Raw genomic sequence first — 23,430 nt, 5'->3', positions numbered from 1 at the left:
ATGACTGTGGTAGGCCTAAAAAAGTCCAAACTGCTCCTATTCGTTGCTATTTATAGTGATCTGTAAGCATTTTGGGAACCCATCTTGAAAAAAATTTGGAACCCTAGTTTCCATGAAACAATTTTCAAACAATAAAGTCAGTAAAGCTTGTGGGAAACATAGAGAAATATCAGTTGTTGAGAAACTGCGGTTTTCACGAACCTCTTCATCAACTTTGGCAACCAGATCATCAGTCACAATGCTCGGTCGTCCACTGTTCTCTTGATCATGAACGTTTGTTCTGCCATTTTTAAACTGAATGCACCACTTCCTGACAGAACTTTCAGTCCTTACATAGTGCCCATACACTTCACAATTCCCAATGAATTTCTATTGGTTTTAAATTTTTTTGCCAACAAAAAACTAAACATAGACCACACTTTACAACTGGTGGGATTTTTTATTGCAGCACACATTTAAAATTTGAATATAAAAATAATCGGGCAGTGTAAAGTTGTTCCCGTTGTCACGGCTGGACGCTGATTGAGGTGCCAAGGACGAACACACCAATATATACGCGACTGGCGAGCGCCAGGTATAAACAATCTTTAATTTTTGAATAGCTCTTGTATTTAATAGATTTCAATAACTACCTAAGATTCTTTTATACAAGAGATAAAACACATATGTTATGACAAACTTCAGATTAAGATATTTAATGAAATTAATAAAAAACTTAGTATGTTTGTACAATAATTTATTTTTTCAAACAATATTGAGCACTGGGTAATAAATATAACATTTTGCCACAAACCAAAAATGCAAACATTGTGAATCAATATTGGGATGACATAACATGTTGTTCAATTAAAACTTAGTGAAATTTGTTATCATCATACTAATTAAAAACACAGCTACTCTGGAAAAGTTATTTTTTTAAGTATTTTAAAAGTTATTAAAATTAATAGTAAATCTATGGCTGACAATTTTCACTAATTACTTCACATGAAATAAATTTTTGTAAATTGACAATAATGGTTACTTTATATTATTTATAACAAATGATAATAATTTATTGATGCACCTATTCGTAATCAAAATTACGTATACTTGTACAAACACATTAACTGTATTTAAATTTAAAAAATTAACTCATAAAACCTAACACTATACATTTATAACTATTTATATTACAAGTTTTGTTTTATATACATATACATATTTCTATGTAGATTAAAAATAATTTTAACGGTCAGACTTAACGAAGTTCTCACTAAATAACTAAATTCACAATATTTACATTAATTACAATGAACTGTTATTACTTAAGAAGGTAATTCATAGATTGGCCACTCACTACTTTATATAAATATTTTGTGCTCTCAAAATCAATCCTGAAAATTTATTTAACATTGCATTAGTTTTTATGAGGTGTGGCTAGAGGTTAATCGGACTGTTATTATGACACATATCAAATGCTCTCTAAATTCACGTTTTGGCATCAGTGGAAACAAACGGACAGTTTCACACTATCGAAATAATGCTGATTGTTTATTAAGTACATTTGTTGTTATAACCTCAAAACAGATTTTAACTGTATTTGAATTTCACGTACTATTGGACTTTCTGTTAACACTCATCTATTGTCTTGTAGTGGCTGAATGTAGGACAATAAAAAAGTGTTAACATGAAAACAACATACGAAGTTTTAAAAAAAATTACAACCTGTTTTGGGATTACGATGGTCGGCCACCACCTAGAAGCCTCCATTTATTTTATTCATTTAATATGTTTTTGTGTACTTGATCAATGAATGTATATTTAAAGCAATTAATAGACCCAAACTTGGCAGTTCAAAATATAATATAGATAAGTAATCTTATTTATGAATTTTCAATTGAAAACATTTGAATATATCGAAATGGATATTAATCAAAGTTATAGGGTTGTTAAGGTGAGTAAATAATTTACATACAGTGGAACTTGGATAATTCAAACTTTAAGGAACATTACAGAAATTCACATTAACCACAAATTTAAATTACAGTGTAAAACCCAAAAACATCAAACAAGTATAAAAGTCAAGAGACCAGAATGTAAGTTCAAATTATCCAAGTTTTCAAATTAAGAAAATTTGAGATCCATGTATTATAAAAATTACATTCAGCATTGCAGTCATAGTAGAAAGTTGATATGAAGCTATGCAGTTATCGATAAATTGATTATTTTGAAAAGGAAGTGGTTTAAAAATTATAGAAAATATTAAATCAGACTCATTTCAAATCAGTCAATAACTCAAATAGCCATACCTCAAATTGAACGCAAACAGTTCAAATAAATATGACAGTACATTTTATATTAAATATAAGATAATTGCACCACAGTTTCCTCTTTTCTATTTTTATAGTGAAGAGTAATTTTCTCTAGAAACTCCTGGGCAATTCTAATCTGTAATAAACAATTAATTCGTTAAATTACTTTTTGCAGTCTGGCTCATTTCAATATTTATATTTTTATATCACTAGTAAAGTTCTAATTAAAAAAAATACAATTTCTCAGTATTGTTGTGCATCGGTACAAACCACAATAAAACGTATAAAAAATGATGCGATCATATTTCAAGCCAAATAAAATAAATTATTAAATAAACAACAGTGCTTTAGAGTTTTGGCACACAAATGTTTTTATTTACCAAGGAAACACAGTCAGACTAAAAACGAGCATGTGATTCTACCAATTGTACAATGAGGTATAAAAACTTATAACTAAAATAATACATACTGTTCTTGATAAACAAAATAAGCGCTTCATATTGCTAAAGTGTTTATGGAAGGAGAGATCAGAGATCAGGATATTGGAGAACTGAAACAGTTTACTTGGTGAGCATAATGGTGCTAGGTGGGCTAAACGGACCGATACGACCGTGGATGTCCACCGCTCTTACAGCGAAGTGATATCTGTGTCCATCGATGAACTGCAGGCAGAAGTAAAACACATCATTACATTTCCTAATTGATATAACATTGTTATAGTATTATATGGTATTATTGTACGGCTTTTAGTAATATAACAAATAAGATACCAGCTTATCTCATAAAAAAGCCGAACCCAAACCTTTTACTGCTCTCTCATCTCATCTTGGAATTCTCTGATATAGGAAGTTAACAATTGTAAAATTATTAGTGCTGATAAGGTCATTATATATGGCTCATCATTACATTGCTTATACCTTTATGTCAAGCACAAAATTCCTTCCAGAACAAATCCTGTAGTTATAACACAAAGATTTTATGTTTTGTGCAGTGTTATTTTGAATTGCATATTTTAGCTATTTTATACAACAGTTACATTTAAGTCAAACGTATAAAACATTACATAGCACAAATTAAGCGACTGTACTTTGTGTACTAATAAAACAATGTTAATATTTTACCTATTTAATTTTGGTTATTACTAGGCTCGATTGTCTTGCTTGAAAGGAAGCAGGTTTTTGCACCTTTGCTATCATTCATTATATGTTGCAAAAATAGAACATCACGGTTCAAGGATTGGAATCCATCTTCTTCGGGTGTAAAAAAACTCAAGATAAGCATACAAACAAAAACTAATCAATGAATGGCGAAGAACAGCCAAAGTCAAAGATGACAACAGAACTAGTCAAATGTTAAAAAAACTTGCACATTTCTGAGAGCCCAGAGAGCAATGAATATGAAGAAACCATGTGAATGCACAAAACAGTGAATATTTCTGAAATTTATTTACACTGATAAAGTGTAATCTACACCTTGAGCTGCCTCAGCCTTTATACCAAACAGCTCAATAGCACTCTACAAATGACCAATCCGAATCTTAACCAAAATAAAACTAAGAGATCTGGACTGCCAATGTGGTCGGTACCTGTGTTAGCGTGCAGGCCATTGGGAGCGGAAGGGCCTTGACATCCCCGACTTTCTTCCACAGGTTTGTGGTAGGTGCCTGGTGACCTTCTTGGTATGCGTAGAGTTGATAGCTGGCCATCTCCGCCATATCCTTTGTCAGCATCATGCTCCATGAAAGCATTATACCTGCAGACAACGGACAAATGAGTTCATGTGTAAACTTTTATTGAAATAAAATACATTCAACTACTTCAAAAGCCTTGTAGCCACCAGTGGATGTTATCTTTCTTAGATTTCTTTCTCTGTCTGTTCTAGGTAAACATCAAGTGAAAGACATAAAAGACTATGTGATCTATGGAATAGTGTGTACCATTTTATCTTTCCGTGTACAGTTCATAAATTTCACAAAAGAGATGGTAAGTAATAGTCCAATGACTGGATCAATCTTTTTTACATTATCCCCACCAATAGTCAAATTCTTAACAATAATAGGTTCTTATACGCCTCTCAACATAGATATTCAAATATTTCTCTTTGTATTTTTGTTGACTGGAAGCAGATTAAGATGATCCAGTCATCACGAGAAAATTGCGAATCAAATGATCCATGACGGCACCAGTGTTTCTTTTCTAAATATTTTGCCTCTGAGTTCTTCATTTACAACTGTGAGGTAGGAGTATGCCACACCATGTGTAGCGTAACAGGCTTTGCTCAGGTTTCTTGCAAAATTTTTAATTTATAGTTCATTTTATTATACAGACTATCATACAGAAAAGTAATTTTTGCATCCCCCTGATAGATAAAAGAGAAATTGTGTCAGTCACTTGTTGAGTGAAAAGCTTCAACGACACTCTGCCAAAATCCATGGTTTGACATGCATGCATCATCGTAGAACTCATTCTTGTCAATGTGGAAATTAAGTTTCATGCAAAATTTAACGTTAATAGATTAAATCTTTCTTAAGGATATCTTGCCACATGATACATTCACATTTCATTCATTAATTTAGATTTTATAAAGTTAGAATTATTTAATTTAAGAAGCTCAGTCCACAATCATTATACTAGAAACCAACATTCTATTGATCAGACGTTTGCTAGACTATCTAAAACACACGGTGCATATCTTTATTTAGGCGTAAAACTCTTTAATAAGTTACCATTAGTTGTAAGAGACATTTCATGTAAAGATGTTAAGAATTCAATGACTAAATGGTTAAAAGAAAAAGCTTTTTATTCTGTAGAAGAATTTTATTCCTGTAGTATAAGTGATTGCATTTTCATGTAAATTGTGCTATGTTGATTTTTATGTGTCATGTGATTTATAAACTGTTTTGTTGTAGGCTATTTTAATTTTAATTTATGTGCTCCTAAATGTTGGTCATATTTATATATTTATTTAGGCCTACTAGTGCTATTCTGACGTTGTCAATACATTGTTATGTGGGATGACAATAAAGATTCTTGATTCTTTTCAAATCTATTAGCCAGTCTGATTTTTAGATATTGTGCGGACAGACAATTAAATAGCAATCATTTTTTTCTATAATCTCTAATGATATGATTTGCTAACACTTAGTCAATGAGAGTAGATAAAATATTTGTAATGTTGGTTTTTGGAGTTAATTGCAACATTTATAAGAGCAAAACTAAATCAAACACATTAATAAAACAACCTATCCAATATTCATTAAACAACAAATTAATTAATTATAAACACTTATTACTCAAAATCCTGATGAAACAAAAATTATTCTCCTTTACTCAGATGACTTTGTTATTATACTGAGGCCACTACTACACTCTGTCCCTATCTACTATTCATTATTACGCGATATAATCAGGTTTAGATTTTAATGTTACTGATAGTACCAAAGTTACAGTTAACATTTATGAGCACTCAAGTGATCTGAGCGTGAATGTGGGTACTATTTAGAGGGATGTTTTTATTTTTTTGTCAGAAGTGTGAGGGTACACCCTTTGCCTATCAACTGAGGAGTACTTCAAGGATCTGTCCTCGGCCCTGTTCTTTTTGTACTTTTTTTAAATGACTAACATGTTTAAAACCAACACACCACCTGTGTAATATATGCTGATGACACAACACTCTTGGTCAATGTGGAATCCACACAGCAGCCACATGTTATCTTAACAAAGCACTCAATTACTGCAAGAGGAACGACCTAGCTGTAAATCCATCCAAAACAATTCAAGTCAACTTCAGCAAGAAAAAAGACTCCCTAACATACATGATATATCAATGAAAAATTCTGCAACATTTCTAGGGGTTATTCTTGATAACAATCTCACATGGTCAGAATATGTAAACAATCTCTGCAAAAAATTCAGCACTGGAATCTATGCCTTAAGACGAATTAAATGGATTAGTGAACTGGAAGCTGCAAAAACAACTTACTACGCTCTGATCGAATCCCACTTGAGGTATGGAATTGCTGTATGGGGCAGATCATCAGCCACTACCAACAACAGAATCCTTCTTTTACAGAAAAAAGCCATACGAATTCTTGCTGAGCTTGGACCTCAAGAGAGCTGCAGACAAGCCTTCAAAACCCTGGGGATACTGAGTCACAGCACTATACATTCTAGATGTTATTTTATATATCGACAAGCTAAATCTGAAAAATGAAGACTTCCATAAATACAATACAAGAAATTCCAAAAACTATGTTCAGCCAATACACTGTACAACCCTCTATAGAAAAAGTCCATCTCACAATGGCCAGAAACTGTGGAACCTTCTACAAACATCAATAAAGCAGCTCAAAGGAACAGCCCTAAAAAGAACACTACATGACTTTCTCGTGAGCAGACCAGTCTACACACTAGAATAATTCATAAGTGCAAAAGAAGATGACCTGAGATGCACAGATTCATGAACATTCATATCTGTAACATAACCATATTTACTTGTACTCATGACACTATTGCTGTTCTTATGTATATGTAATAAAGAATTTTGTCTATTGTGTTGCCGAAGATACAATTGAAGCCTACGTTGATGGCCAGGGTTATTTCCGATCGGTACTTTCCCGACCTCAGATCACTTGCCAGATCGTCCCGTGACCTAACTTCGGAAAAGTAATGACCAGAAATGGACATGGTAAATAAATACATAACTTTTTCTATTTCGAATATGGACGTTGTATTGACCTACTTATATCGCATAATAACAGGTCGTAGATAGGTACAGAGTACAATAGTGGCCTCTGTATATTACCAAAATACCTACCTATAAGATTTCTAACAACGTTCAAAGATATAAAACAATTAGAAAAATTACTCTTGGAGACCAAAGCGAGTTCACAGAGACAAAACCCACAGTTTGCCAGTGCTTATATACAAAATAGTAACATCATAGTTTAAAACTAACCATTGACTGTTTTTGCTATCTTGAGTTGAGGTTTTGGTGGTGGCGCCTTGAAGCCAGGTTTTGACTGAATTACAGGTGCAGATGGCAGAGGAGCTGGATGCTGAAACAAGTAACAAAAGTTAACAATAATAGTTTTGACATTAATACGTTCATGACTATGTGTACAGTTACATACAGTTATATCTGACATTTTAGATCATGTCTCCTGGAGAGTTTTTTAGTTCACAAAAGATCTTCGAAATGCCCGGTGCATGTTCCGTGCTAATCGTGGTTGCCAAGGAAGTATTTATAAACAACGGCCTTCACTCAGCGGCAGGGGGAGCGGAGCACCCTTTGTCTAACTTCGACCACCTGCTCGTCATTTCTGCGTGCCATACAGAGTCATACCTACACAAATCCGAGGCGTGTATTACTGCTTTCTCGGTTGTCACGAGTGCACGTTTACTACGTATCTCGTTATTATTCTTCATTGTGTAGTAGTGTTGTGATTAGTCTGAAATATTTATCTTGTTTTATAGTAAAATGTAATTAAACTGAAAAGTTTAATTACATTTTATAATGAAATTAAAATTTGTTTAAAATAAACAGTTTTGTAAATAGTTCTTTTTTTATCAATAAATACGCTAATTCTAAGTAAAATTCCCTGGTTTATACTTCTTTGCTTTCACCTTTTATAATTTAATTATAATAAAAATTAGTTTTGAACTTGAAGAAACAAAATATTTTACTTGTCTTGGTGCTATAGGAAAGTTAATGAATTTATTAGTGGCCTGTGAAAGGTTAAGGAAAATCAATTTTTTATATACACCTTAGGCTACACAAAGAAACACACTATAAAATAATTTTTTTTTTCAAAATTGTGAAGCCTAAATACTTTTCTTGTTATACTTAAGACATTTAACGTAAAATAAACTATTACAGTTTTTTACCATTATTATTGAAAATTTGACTGCATATAACAAAGTCCAGAAATCAGCCACCATCGTAAATGTGTTAATGTATATATTTAACAATAATACAACACCTCAATACAATTTACAATTTTGAAAAGAATGATCAAACATACCTTGAGCCCCACTTGAGACTGCAGCCTGATGGCTTGGGGCAGTTGCCTTGTAGCAGGGCTTGTATTTGTTGGGGCACGTACTGCAACTGCAAATATAACACAATTTATACTATGTGAATTAACTTTTGTAATCATAAATAACTCATTTTCATAGTAAATCTCTTACTAGCATTAAACTAATTAAATTAATGATTACTGCAGGTTAATACCAGGTGCCAGGTGACATTTTACCACTTTTGGAGGGAATGGTGTATGAATGGTTGTGTAGATTAAATGGAATGGGAAGGTTCACCAATATCCCAGTGACTAGGAAACTAGGGTCTAAAGCTTATAGTGGTCTCCGAACATGTTAATTGTTAAGTCCGACTTGATTCTTACACTTTCTGGGGCCAAATAACAATTCCTAGTTAACTTGAGTTCACCAGACTATTCTACTTGTGAGAAAATGAACTGGGAATGAAACATGGATACTAGAACATATCGTGGTCAATAATAATCATCTCCCAAATATCATATCCTGGTATATTGGTATGTACTAACATGTTAAAAAAAAATTAATATATATATATATATATATATATATATACATATATATATATATATATATATATATATATATATATATATATATATATATATATATGGGTAAACAATGCTCAGATGTAACATGTAACACGCATTTTCGACATAGGAACAGACAGACTTTGCGCACAGATCTAAAGAATAACACCATCAATTTCTCCACACAGAAAGTCATCAAATGCACCAATGTACAGCACAAACTGGTTTTCAGTTGCTATGACAACCAGTTTTGGATCGATAACAGGCAGCTTAGAGCAATGAATAAATCGCAACTGTTGTCAGACAACCAGTTAACATTTTAATGCATTTATCACCAGTTTTAAGAACTACAGTTCATATTGGAGGACAAAATCGTCGATTAAAATATTTACCGTCATACATGTATGGACTAATTTTTAATATGCAGGATTTCCCAAAATACATGTAAAAGAGTTAAAATGGCGGCTTTCAGTTTATTTTTGCCTGATAGTGATCATATATGTGTCAAACAGATGGTTTAAATTGTGTCGAGATAGACTCTCAGCTCCTAGATTAGTTGTGAAACCCTTTCTTCATTCCCAAGTATTAGATAGATCAAAGTCTAAATAATCTAGTTGCCGAATTAACAAGAAACTTACCCTGAGGACTAGCCTGGACAGGGATGATCTGCCCGCTCCTGAACACCGGGACAGCTAACGCAGGCGTAGGTCGTTGGGTGGTGGCACCGCCTGCCTTAGGCTGCAAATCAGGTGTCGGGTTAAAACAGACACCCACGCTCTAGCAGAATAGCAAGCACACACATCAGTTAAGTAATTGTGAACTTTGTCTTAACTACTACTACCACACTGCTTTGTAATTGACATTTTAACTGCAGTGATCCTCACGTCAAGATAATTTATACATTCAGACGGTGCAATCAAATTTAGATTGGGATAAGTTTTTTACTTTGAATCCTTTTAAGACTATCTTCTCTGAAGACCGCAAAAATGGAAAAAATAACAGTCCACAAAGACCTGTAGGAATTAAAAGCAGTAATTGGAGACATTTTAAAATCAGACACACAGAAAAATAGTTTACATGAAAGATAATGAAAGGAGACATGTTTTATGTATGAAAAAATGGATTTTGCTTAAATAAAATTTAATTAAAAAAATGTAATTTTCCTCAATTATATTTAACAATAATAATGGTACAGAAGTATAAATTTGTCTTTTTAATGGTATTGAGAAATATATTGTGTTCAAATGTAATCAAATTGTTTTTACCTATTAATTAATGTGTGCACAGAAAAATGGAACAAAAATACAACAAAAATGTGCAAAATTTAACAATTATCATGAACTACATTTTTCTCATTATATTCTTGATGGAAGTAGCAAAGTTTTAGAACTGAAGACGTTTTATACCTCCACAAACTTTAATCAATAATTTAAATTTCAACCGATGATGCTCTATCTGGTGCAGGCCCTTATATATTAAAATTCATACTTTGGTATTATTCAGGGGCCACTCTGTCCCAATCTACTATTTTTGATAGTAGACTATATAAATAGGTTAAATACGAATGTATTAGAAACAGAAAAAGTTAAAGTTAACATTTATGTTAAGCCCCAAACTGATGGTAAGGGGAATTTCCAATCTGTACTTTCCCAACCTTAGATCATATCCCAGCAGATCATCTAAATTCTTCGACATCAGGTCACCCAGCACTTCTGGCAAAAATAGAAAAACATCCCTTGAGATAGTACTGAAATTCAAGGTCAGATCACACGAGTGCTCATAAAGGTTAACTTTAACTTCTAGTAACATATTTATGATAAAATCTAAATTTTTGCCCTAAAATTTATGGCAGTATAAAAGGTCTTCAACTCTAATGCACTAGATTGACAGATTTAAAAATATAATAAAAGTATTATAATATGAAAATGTTTAGTTTTTTCTTACCGGGCTTGCAGAAGCGGTTGTGACCAGATACTGCTGTGGTCTTTGACCAGACTTTTGCACAAAGTATGCCATCTGTTGGGGTGGTGAGTTTGTTGTGTTTTGCTGAAAACAAAAAAAGTTATTTAAGGTATAGTCAAGTAATTTAGTTTAGAACTCAACTGAAGTAGCAAGGATTTTTTAAATTAATGAAACGTCAAATAGGCATATTAATGTATAGTCTATATACATATAAATGTACAGTAAACTTCTGTTAATGCAGCACGATCAGAACTTGAGCACATGCAGAATTATCAAATATGTTGGATTATTGGATATATATACAAGGGAAATAATTTAGACATAATAAATAAACAATTAATCATAGTAAAACACGTTACCTTTAAGCAAATATGACATTCAGGTAATCCTCATTACATATGGATCTATAAGAATTTTTTTTTTTTTTAACTGTCTATTTACAGTGCGCAGAGTACGGTCTCCACAGCCCCGTACCATACTGCCACTGCCTTTCTCAGAGACAGAGTAGTCCTTCCACCACACACTTGTGCTGAGCATATTAATTGTGAAATTGACCTACCATTACAAGACTCAGTTGAATTGATACGAAAATACAAAAGTGTAAAAATGGTTACACAGACTGATCATGGTATCGATATCACTATAAGTCGGCCAAACATGGTGCCTAGCCTCTTCTCCACCCCTGCCAAACGCTGTTTTCACAACGAACTTAAAAAAACATCGTTGTGTATTAAATGATTGATGTATTGTATTGTTCAAGAGAATGTTACTTGTTCTAAGTGTGCCGAAATATAGGATGCCGGATTAATGGAATTTTACTGTATTTTATTCTTTTCATTAAAAGTTACTGTAATATATGTAATTAGTACCTGAGTTTATTCCATTAAAACCAATCTTTCATACATGTATAACAATTCAACATAAATTTTTAAAAGGATGAGCACACTGCCTAAAAACGAACAATACATAATTTGTTATATTTTACAGTTTATTTATAAATTAATTAGTTAATTTATTTAATATTAATCAAGTTTAAAACCTTACCTGAACAAAACACATTTGGGTTGCAGGGGCCACTCGGATTGATCCACCTAAAAAAAATTTGAAATTCAATTAACTTAATATTTATTTACACAAATTTTAAAACAAAATTTGATGTACATAATCATCATACAATAAATTTTGATACTTCTTATATGGAAAGTCATAATAATTAATTATAGTGCATTTAGGAATTTTTCACAAAAAATTATAAACAACCGCAACAATGCTCAGCTGAGAATCAGAGTCTTGTGAGCCTAGTCTTGTGATTGTGAACTGGTAATGAAAATCAATTATATAATTCATGAAAATTATCTTTTCGAACTTTCCTAAGTCGAATTTCCTAGAATTTAGTGCATGAAGTTTTAGTGAAAAAGCTTCGTTATCACACATTTTTTCTAAGTGGGTTTCAAAAATCTTAATGGAAAACCACAAAAAAGAGAAACTAGTAGCAATCCCCTTCATTGAAGATTGCAACGAAAATGGTAACCAGGTTATTATCTATTGTGAAGCAAAAAGTAGTCGATAGTGATGTTGTAATGCAAGCTGGTAAAAACCAGTGGTTTTTAATCTCAGGCAAAAATTTTCAACAGAAAATATACTGTAAAACTTATGCTATACTACAATAAATATGCCAATTTGAATGGTGATATAATTATATATATATATATAAAAAATTTGTATAAGTGGCAATAGCCTAATTTAATTTCAATAAACATTGAATCACAAAAAGTACTTGCTCCGCCGGGACTTGAACCCGGATCTCTCACTTGCCGGGTGAATGTGCTACCATTACACCACAGAGCTCTTACTTTTTACTATTCAATTATATTGTATTTGGCCGTATCTGTCGCATATGCGTTTAATTAACCAAAATAACATATGATCGGAAGACCAAATACCTGTCAAATGACTTTTGTTTACATTTATTAAATTTGTATAAGTGGCAATAGCCTAATTTAATTTCAATAAACATTGAATCACAAAAAGTACTTGCTCCGCCAGGACTCGAAATTATATATATATATATATTTGTATTCTTCTTGTTAATTTTTTATTTTTAAACTTTAAATATGTACGATCATTAAATTAGTTTAAGCCACATATTTAATTATACACACCGACAGGACTTTGAGAAGGAGCTTTGGTCTTCTCCTCCTTGTCTGTGAGATCAATGACTTCCAGATCTTTGTTTGGCAATGCTGTTTTCGAAGCAATTGGCTTAACTGGAGTTGTGGGTGGTGAAACCTGTAAAATTAGCTTTGATTAGTTACAAAGTGATTTGTTTCCACTGTTTTTTATTAATCAATGCTTGGATGAAAATAAGTTATGAAGTAGTGCAAGATCTAAGGCAATTGCAAGATGCACAAATGTTTAAAATCAAAGTATAATTTTAAATATTGAACCGTCAACCCAATTACCATTTTTATTCTGGTCTTTTTAGGTTACCCTAAATGACAAAAAACACTTTGTATAGTCCAAAATTATTTGGTCCTCAAAGGTAACAAACAAAAAGAATATTTGTTGAAAACTTCTAAGAATTATTTGTTTAAAGTTTGTTGTTCACGATGGAAGATTTGACAGGAGAACAGGATTTCAGGCATTTGCCATCGTCTATGAAAGTGTTACATACTGGATTCGATTAAAGAGTTTTAAGATAGTCAAAACACAATTGTGCAAAAAGCAATAATTAATAATTGAAAAATGTAATTATCATCAATAAAAATAAGATGGTACCTTGGAGGGTGAGGGCTGTGGAACTATAGATACTGGAGAACTGGGCTGACTCTGGGTTTGAGAGATCCTGGATGGACGACCCCTTGGCCTACTGTTGGGTACAGGCTGCACCTGAAAATATTTTACTATAATCTAACAAGTAATTACTGAAGTAGCATGTTACTACATGTATCTTGGTAGAGTTACAAGTTGGTAGTATTATCATTTTATATTACAATACAATCCTAGTAATTCAAAGTAATTAGAAACAAACCCTATTATGATTATTCAACTTTCGGATTAGCCGAATAATTACAAATTGCCTAAATTGAAAGATAAAGAAAAAACGAGGGTAGTTTTTTTCTATCTCCAATCTCATGCCATGACAGCCAGACATGTGCCAGGTCCGCAGTGTGTGCAATAGTCAATCGTTCATCTTCCCCACTACAACAACATATGTCACTGTCGAGTGCAAGTCGCATAAATATGGTGTTGTGTGTGAATCGTGTCAAAAGTTTAAGGATGAATGAATGTAAAATTTAAGGATCTACTCGAGAAATGTGAAAGCTGAAGCCATTCGGTGATTTTTGTCAACATCGTTGGCTTTTCACACCTCTCATTCTCACATGGATTACTGCTGCACTATGTTTTTCTGCTGGCATGAAATAAAATAAATCTCTCAACTCACGTTTGGCAGGAGAGTCAATAGAGGCAACCATTTTTATGCGATTGCAGCTCAGCGCAAACTAAGTACTTGAACTTGGCAGTGACAAATGTCGTAGCGGGGAAGATGGACGATCGACTACTGCGTGCACTGCGGACCTGGCACATGTCTAGCCATCATAGCGTCAGATTGGAGGTTGGAAAAACTCTTTAGTATTTAACAGTACAATACAACTATAATGCCATGAGTCACAGAACATTTCAGTTTTTTATAATACAGTACAACAAAATAGATGTTAAATGTCAACATGAATTTTTAAGGATTAACCCTTTTAGTGCTATAGCGTCTACATCGTAGACACTGCGTTTATGTCGAAAAGTGATAGCGTCTACGTCGTAGACGCAGCGTATTTTTAATATACATTGATTCAGTTTATGCAATTTACTGGCTGCAAACGATGATAGTTCATCTAAAAGCCACAGAGTAACGATATTTGTATATTTAATTGCCGACGACCAGCTGTTTTACGTCATTGACGTGAAATAAAGAGGACAGTTCGGATGTTTACGTTGTGAGCGAACTGACGCTGTGCTTTGTTTACTCTGTTTTATCTTATTTTATCCATTAAATTACTACTTCATTAGTATTCCAAATCATTGCATTACTTCATTTTTCATTTGTGTTTTCCGTGTGTATTATATTTTACTAAGTTACAATGTCTAATAAGAACATTGCAGGCTGTGCTTGAATTTCTTCTTTTATAAATAATAATAAAGTTAGTAAAGCATTTATGCTAATAATAGTAAGTGTATTACTTTTTCTCTTGAGCGTTTCAAACATTAGGCCTATATGTAGGGCAAAATTTGACGCGCGGACAACATATTATATTTTTAATCCACACTTATTATTTGTTGTGTAAAAATAAAATCAAATATATGTAATTTGTTTAGTTTTAGTTGCTCTTTCCGATGGTAGCCTCAGAAAAATAATATAAAATTGTTTACTTACTAAAATTGTATGCCAAAGTGAAAAACAATTATAAAAAACATTTACATTATAAAGAAAATTTTTTTTATAACAATCCAAATATGTACAAATGTATTTTTTTGTATTTATTTCTGTTTACTGTTTATTTATCTTCAATACAAAAAAAATTAATAAGATATGACCTCAAATAAGGAAATAGTAAGGAATTTACTAAAACTCTGCATTTATGCACTAAAATGCTTAGCACTCTTGGGTATAGCAATGTGCCAGACCCCCTTAGCACTAAAAGGGTTAAATCATAATTAGCACTCACGGGTGGAGTAAATGTGGCTGCTTTGCTTGACTCTCTCTCCACAGGCTTGGGTCTGCTGGTTCCTTGCTGTGACTGTTGTTGGCTGATGGATCGACCAGAACTGCTCTGCATTGACGTAGATGTTGATGCCACCGGTTCAGAACTGGGTTTGCTTCTCGCGGACACTAGTGCTCCATGCATCTGTAATGGAGTAATAAAGTTTTGAAGTGACCGCAGTCAATCATAATGATCATCATATATGGTAGTTTAAAGTTGACTGTACTGATACAAACTAGAGTTATGATCCATAATAACGTTAAGCCATAAACAATTTTCTCAATTAATTATTTTTGATCGCAGTCTATAGTAAGATACCTTATTTTAAAAATAAGTTTTACATGCATTAAAATATTTCAAGGGATTTTGTAAAATGTACAATTTTTTCATTATAAAAAATTTAAATTTTATATTAATTTGTTTAATATTCAAAGTCAAAGTCAAAGTCAAAGTGTTTATTTGTCAATTAACAATTAACATTGCATGACAATGGTCAATAATTTACAATAATAATAAAAACAAAAGATAAAATAACTAAACATCTTATTTGTACATTAGATAATCTCTTACAGAGTAAAACTCTCCATCAATCAAAAAACACTTAAGTATTTTTCTAAATTTGCTAACAACAGTTTCTGCTTTTATTTCCAGTGGGAGACTATTAAATAATTTGATTGCTGAAAAATATAACTGGTTTTCAAAAAATGAGGTACGGTGTTTTTGGTACAGGTATACAGATGGAGTTTCTTAAGTTGTAATGAGTAGGAGAATCAGAGGTAAAAATGTGCATATTTTTCTTAAAGAAGGTTAAGGTTTCGAGTATGTATAGGCTTGGGAATGTAAGAATTTTGTTTGATCGGAAAAAACCCCTGCATGATTGACTTCTTGCCAGCCCTAATACAATCCTTAGAGATTTCTTCTGCAAACGAAAGATGTATAGGGTCTTTGTGTTTTCAGAGCCCCATATTGGAAGTCCATAAGCAAGATGTGGGTAAATGCACCCATAATAGCCAGCCAGAAGAATTTCAGTACTAGAAAAACTGGAGAGTCTACGTAATAAAAATATGCCGCTGCATAATTTCCCACACACCTTGTCCATGTGAAGGTGAAAGTTCAGGCTTGAGTCCAAAATCACACCCAAGAAGTTTGTAAATTGTGACGAGTTAATAACGGAATCGCCTAAAATAATGGATGAACTTCCACTATCACCATTCATGGGTGCTCTAATATTAAAATCCAGGAATGTCGTCTTTGCAGTGTTCACAGTAAGGTGATTTTCTTCCATCCATTGAAGAAGACAGCTGCCTTGTACAAAAATATCATATTCCAGGTTTTCCCTATTTTTATGTGACATATTGAAAGATGTGTCGTCAGCAAATAAGCACAGATTATTAACAAACAAATAATACAGAACTACAAAACATTAGGACATGTATAAGCCGCACATTTAAACTAATACATCCTGAAAGAGAAAATCTTTTATTAATGAGCATCTTTCATAGTATAATTGAATATTGTTCAGACCATATTAGCATATGATTATTCTAATACTTAAGTTATAAATATTTCAATTGGATACTCATCGGTGCTTAAAAATATTTAATATTATTTTGAGTGCTGATTTGGTCCTATTTCATAGGCCGCAAATATATAAATTACACAAGCAGAACAATTTTTTTTGACCAAATATTTCCTTATTATATATATTTAATATTCAGCTAAAACTTACCGAACTAGCCAAAACGACCTGAAGGCCAACAGACCGAGTCACTTTAATTGGCACCACCACTTTGTTCTGGTTCTCCCGTTTGTTGTGAGCTGTTTCTGTAAGGAATCTTTTCAACACCATTTCTAGCTCTCGGTTCTGGAAAATTAACAAACAAACTTCATTAGTGCTTACAGTACTGAACTAATTTACAAGATATCCTGCTTGTTAGACAAAAGAAAATCCACAACAAAGTTGACAATTTCAATAAATATTAAATAATTGAAAATAAATTGTAAACAAAGCAGTTTGATAGAAAAAAATATAGCAATTAAACACATAGAAGTATTTAAAAATATTTGTTTAGTGTAGCAACACGTCAATTGTTTAAGATTTTCATCAGGAGCTTCTAAAATTATACTTGAATTTTATGTAGTGCATAGTGTAGCAACACGTCAATTGTTTAAGATTTTCATCAGGAGCTTCTAGAATCTTGCTTGATTTTTATATAGTGCTCAGTGTAGCAATTATTTGAGATTACCGTCAGGAGCTTCTCGAATCATGCTTGTATTTCATATAATGCTTAATCAAGTAATTTTCTTTCATAACTCATACAAGGTTATCAGCCTGACAAAGCTGTTTCCTAGCTAGTAATCAGGTCCTATGTTTGTTTAAAATGAGACAAAAACCCAAGAATGTAATGAAAAAATCAGACTAAAAACATCAAAAGTTATTCAATAATATTGTATGCTCTTGAATACCAAAAAAATTTGTTGGTAGAGAGGAGAACATTGGAGTTAGGAGTTTTTTATGCACTATTAACTTTTAATCGGGGTAACCTAGATAGACTCAAGTTTTAAAAAGAACTAGTGTTAACAGACTAAGAGGTCAATGCTTTCGCAGCATTCCGTGAAATGAACGAATGTGTGGAAATCAGAATTTCAAGCAAAAGATAAAACAAAAAGCAACAGTGGAAGGAAGAAGAGAAAGATTGCAAGCCAAAGTAGGGATGGACTTGGACACAGTCCTGGAGCATTTAGGAGAAAATGACTTACATTTGCACTTGTAAACCTTTAAGTGCTTCTCCGTTTTCCATAAAACATGTTTTACGAGGTTAGTTAAATCAAATTCCAAGAATTGCTTAAGATATTTACTTGAAATTTTCTTTACTTAATAAAATGTATGTACCAAAACTACTTTATTTTATCAAGTATTTCACTGTTATTACTAGATAAAATACATGTTATAGAAGGGATGGAGATGACACCAGGAAATCATTACCTGTTTCTCGAACTGCAAAGCCTTCTTTCGCCAAAGCTCATTGTTTTGTTCCAAAGTTTGACACCTTAACCTCATCTGGCCAATTTCACTTCTGTCTGTAACTGCTTCACATATTTTCAAGACAACCAATTCCTCAAGATCCTGAAACAAACGTATCAGTTTGAAAACTTTTTAAAAATACTTTATGAGTACTATAACTAATGTACTTGTTTTAATTGGTGTGTACTTTTAAAAATGTGTATTTCAGCTATAATTATGCCACTACACATTAAAACCCTGCCTTTAGCCATGCCATTAGCTAAGTAAACATTACATCTCAACAATTGGGTTAATCATTAAACAAGCTTATAGTATTTATTGTATTAAATTGAATTTAAAGATCTGGCAAATTGAAATAATAAATTACAGCCTCTTTAAAACAAGTATATCAATAAGAAACATATAGTTTGCTGCCAACCACAGAAGTTAAGAAGGCATCCATTATAGCATTAACTAACATTCACGTTGTCAGTACACAGCAATTTGTAACATTGTTCACACAACTAAATTCTTTAAAATATTTTGGCTTTGCTGTGGAGAGCCATCTTCAGTGAAACTCTGAGAAGTTGAATCTCCACAGCAAGCCAGAAATATTTCTAAAATTTAATTGTTTGAACAATGTTTTTTTTCTGCTGTTAAATTTCAACTTTCAAATCAACAGGTTTTCAACAAGAATATCACACAGCTTAGTTTACTATCAACTTTTTCTTCATCGTGATCAACAGTGAATAACACTTCCATTTGTTCACTGCTCCTACAGTCATGTCAGACTATAAGATACACCATGAAGAAATAACAGTTTTCTGTTAGGTTTCCCCAAGAATAGTGAAATAAAATCAATTTTTTCTGGCTTGTTTCTTTAATTATTGGATCTTAAAGTCATCTTTTCATTAAACTCTGTAAAGTAAATCTTTCTATGTAATGCATTTTTAATATTTAAATGATATTCTGGCCCATTGGTTATAGAAGAGGTTACTTTTGGTAACAAAACGCTCACACAAAATTGTTCATTTGGGTAACCACAACATTTTCAAAAATAAGTTGAGCTTATTGTGTGATAATTTAAAATTTGTTTGTAAAATTTTCATCAATTGCACAAAATATATTATTAGACCATTCCTTGAATACTGACTTGAGTCCATCCCCTGCCTAAAATTTGTGATCACCAGGCAATTTGAATTTTTAAATACTCTGGGATTCTTTATCATATCAATCACAAATAACTTAAGTTTATATGTCTCTCTGCATTCAAACACGAAGTCATTCAATCTTTGGTCAGTTTTTGTCTTAGACACTACTAATACAGAACAGTGAACATATGTCTTTTTGGAATAACACCAATAAAATAAACCACTCCCATACCCTTTGGAGTTATGTCTAGTTCACCAATGATATGTTAAGATTGTTCTTTGTAAAGTTTACCATAGCAACATCAAATAATAGTTTTTCATCTCTTACACTTAACATCTGAATTGAGGAGTGACTTTTGAGTTCCTTTAGCCATTCTACAGTTGTTTTAAGATTGTTTTACCCATTATTTTCTGATAAAATAACTTTGCTTTTTTTAGTAAAACTTGAAGAAAATTGATATGTGCCTGTTTCATTGTTGAAAAAACTAAACACTAATGGGGTATCCTGAACCTGAAACTCTCACTTTTTAATGTTTTTCTAACACTTCTAACACATTCAGTTTTTGCAAAAAGTATTTCTCTTCACTATTTTTCTCAAGAGTATAGTCAACTCTTACTTGATTGCGAGGTTATAAAGACAATTTGATAGTCTCTTTAAAATCTTGTTTTTAAATCAATTTTTCGTTTTATTATGTTTTTGTTCACATTGAGACATTTTAAATTCACAATCTTGATCTTGGAATATACATTAAGCACAAACTATAACACTATCAATAATACAGATAAAACCGACACTGTAAACATTAACAGCAAGTAAAGCATGATCCAACTGAGTGGTGGCAACATAATTGTTTACATAAGCTTTTTAAAAATGTGTCAACATAAATCTCCTCCAAATACACTGAATTAACTGGCACAGTGCCAGTTTATACTGCGTACTTAATTCTGTAGGTAAACTTTACGCATAAATTTAGGTTTAGTTTTCACAGTGAGTGTGGCTATATTTTATATTTGTAAAATTTAGTCTGATCTATGATATATTGATGATAAATATAACTTCCATACTACAATTTTTTTAAAATTATTAAATAAACTAAGTGTTGTATAAAATAAGGGAATCCATTAATCTGTAATATGAAGTTAATTTAAAGAAATATTTTAATTGGATTTAGCTAAGTCTTATAGAATAGGCAACATGGAGTCTAACAAAAATGAAAATATTGTAAACAAATTTTGTAAGTCAATCTTATAACTAATGCAGAAATGAAAATATTTCTATTGGAGGATGCCTTAATACTCGCACATAAATTCTTTCAATTTAATCAAGCACATTAGATGTATTCCAAATTAATTGTGAGGATACAATGAAAACTTGATTTTTTCCTTCCAAATGTTCCAAGATTGAGTATAGTACTTAAATCTTATTTAATTACAATATAAATTTGAAGAATATCAGAGAACTCACCATTAAATTGTTTGTTCCCTGGCACCTTATGAAAAAATTTGAATTCTCTGTATTCTGCTATTAGTTGGATGAATAAAATGCCAATTACTTTAGTTAAACTTTCCAAGAGATATTTTCAGTATTGATTTAAGAAAATTCCATGTTTACAACCTTACAAATATACCCATTTACTATTTTTAGTAATAATTTAATTGTAACAACCTAGTACAGCCATATGGACACAGTATTAGTATAGATCATTTAAATACAATATAATACTCTCACTATAACACCTGGCCTATTAAGGGTTAAACTAGATAGTATATCAATTGTTTAACACATAACAACAGCCATATGGAACAGTACTGTGTACATATAGTATTTACACAGAGTATGGTACTTTCATTTTAAAATATGGTATATTAAGGGTACTCACCGATCTAGTTAACTTTTTCAGCTGATCTTTGTGAAACTTCTTGAGCAGTGGCAACACTCTTTCTGCATCAGCCTTCGCTTTATCAACCACACTCTCAATTGCCAGATCTAAATTTGACATTTTTTTGTTAACAGACTTAGCTTGCTGCATATTTTTCGTTAATAAACCAAAAGGAGATTTAATACCACTTTTGCTCTGTTCAGATTTCTTAACAAGCTTTTCTTTTTCTTTTGATGAGGATGATGCTGTATTACTCTGTTTTAATATCTCATCTTCATCTGGTTGAACTGTTTTAAAGTTTGCCTTGACAACTTTATCTCCCTTTGCAATTATATTCCTGGAAGATGTAGCTTTTGGAGCAGATTTTGATTTGTTCTCTGCAATCAACTCCTCTTTGTTTTCACTAATATCTTCACTGCCATTGACCAAAGGAGCACATGCCTTGTTCTTATTGCTGCTGGAGCTGATATTACTGCTGCTACTGCTACTGCTACTGTTGCTGCTACTGCTAACTTCAATGTATTCCTTATTTTCCTTAACCTTTTTATTTTTTTGTTTAAGTTTTTTTGTTGAAGCTAAAACAACCTCTTCTGAAGCTTCTTTACTTGTGGAACTCTTATTGCCGCATTGCTCACCTACACTTTTATCTGAAGTTGAAACTTCATTCAAAGGTTTCTCCAGAGATGACTTTGAAATGTCATCAGATGATTCAGCCAGTTTTGCAGGAGAAGAATCAATTTCATTTGATTGCATTTCCTTTTCTGTTCTTCCACAAGAGGGTTTTACCTCAGATTGGTCTGTTGTCTGGACTGTAGAACTAGCTGTATCTTCATCAGGATTGTTTTTAACAACCTTATCACAGGTTTTGTCAGTTTTCTTCTCTTCAATTTTTGTTTTCCTCTCTTCAACTTTCTCACTATCTATTGATCCTTCTTTAATGTCTAAACAATCTCCAGTTAAAGTTTCCTCTTCACTAGAGTCAACTAGAGGTTCATTAACTGAAACGGAATCACTAAGTTTTGTCCTTTTCACTTCAATTTCAACCGGGTCCGATGACCGTCTTTTAAGTACTTGTGACTTATTTTCTTCTGCACTGTTTTCTAGTTTAGGTTTCTTAAGCTCCTTTTGTTCCTCTTCAATAGAAGTAGTCCTCTTTCGAACTGCATCTCCTTGAAAAATATACTTGATTATATATTTATAAACATCAAAGCCACATTTCAATTATGTGAATGAAGAAGAGCTTTAGAGAAGCATAATAATTAATCTGCAATGGATAAAACATATACTGTAATTTCATAAAATGTTAATAATAATTTATTAGTATTAACACAGATTTTAAGATAAAAACTTTATTTGTACTAATCTATCTCACTGTTTAGGTAAAGCTAAGATTTTATGACACTTATGCTTCAGATTACCGTGTATGAATTATAAACATAACCAAGGTAAATCATGTTATTAATGTTATGTAAATAATTCTATAACATTCAGTATACAGATGTGCACATAAGATTATCAAAAAAGAAATACCACCATCTTTAATTAAACACATGTACAGTAAGCTTGGTCATATTTTGTATCTTAATCTCAAATATCTAATGTCAAATAATTAGAATAGTTACAGTTTGATAATATTAAATGTAATGATTAACTAGCTATCACAGCAGTTCTATTCAGCTGTGTAACCATGTGATTTTTCTCAATGCTATTATTCTCATATAAAATACTTTTTTATTGAACCTTAAAAATTAATCCCAAATTATTTTTTAACTTAAACCATTATGCATCCGTAGCAATTCTTT

At 32.0% G+C, this 23,430-nt stretch overlaps 1 protein-coding gene across 5 annotated transcripts in view; it reads right to left on the bottom strand.

The window, feature by feature from the left end:
* Positions 1-719: 719 nt before the first annotated feature.
* Positions 720-23,430, bottom strand: part of LOC124354249 (activating transcription factor 7-interacting protein 1) — a 67,412-nt gene continuing 44,701 nt past the window's right edge. For 4 of the 5 annotated variants that reach the window (XM_046804563.1, XM_046804562.1, XM_046804565.1 and 1 more), the window contains exons 4-16: positions 21,629-22,797; positions 18,580-18,720; positions 17,323-17,457; positions 15,558-15,737; positions 13,615-13,725; positions 12,999-13,125; positions 11,881-11,927; positions 10,819-10,920; positions 9,513-9,651; positions 8,314-8,399; positions 7,248-7,347; positions 3,877-4,043; positions 720-2,953 (exon numbers count right to left, since the gene is read on the bottom strand). In XM_046804563.1, coding sequence (XP_046660519.1) covers positions 2,852-2,953; positions 3,877-4,043; positions 7,248-7,347; positions 8,314-8,399; positions 9,513-9,651; positions 10,819-10,920; positions 11,881-11,927; positions 12,999-13,125; positions 13,615-13,725; positions 15,558-15,737; positions 17,323-17,457; positions 18,580-18,720; positions 21,629-22,797 — 2,606 coding nt within the window. In that variant the 3' untranslated portion in view covers positions 720-2,851. The remainder of the gene's footprint in view (positions 2,954-3,876; positions 4,044-7,247; positions 7,348-8,313; positions 8,400-9,512; positions 9,652-10,818; positions 10,921-11,880; positions 11,928-12,998; positions 13,126-13,614; positions 13,726-15,557; positions 15,738-17,322; positions 17,458-18,579; positions 18,721-21,628; positions 22,798-23,430) is intronic. The other variant, XM_046804566.1, reaches the window with a different exon arrangement.

Source organism: Homalodisca vitripennis, chromosome 2, assembly GCF_021130785.1.
Source record: "Homalodisca vitripennis isolate AUS2020 chromosome 2, UT_GWSS_2.1, whole genome shotgun sequence".
NCBI classification, from domain to species: Eukaryota; Metazoa; Arthropoda; class Insecta; order Hemiptera; family Cicadellidae; genus Homalodisca; species Homalodisca vitripennis.
Note: the sequence above shows the minus strand (reverse complement) of the source record. Positions and strands in the feature narration are given on the sequence as shown.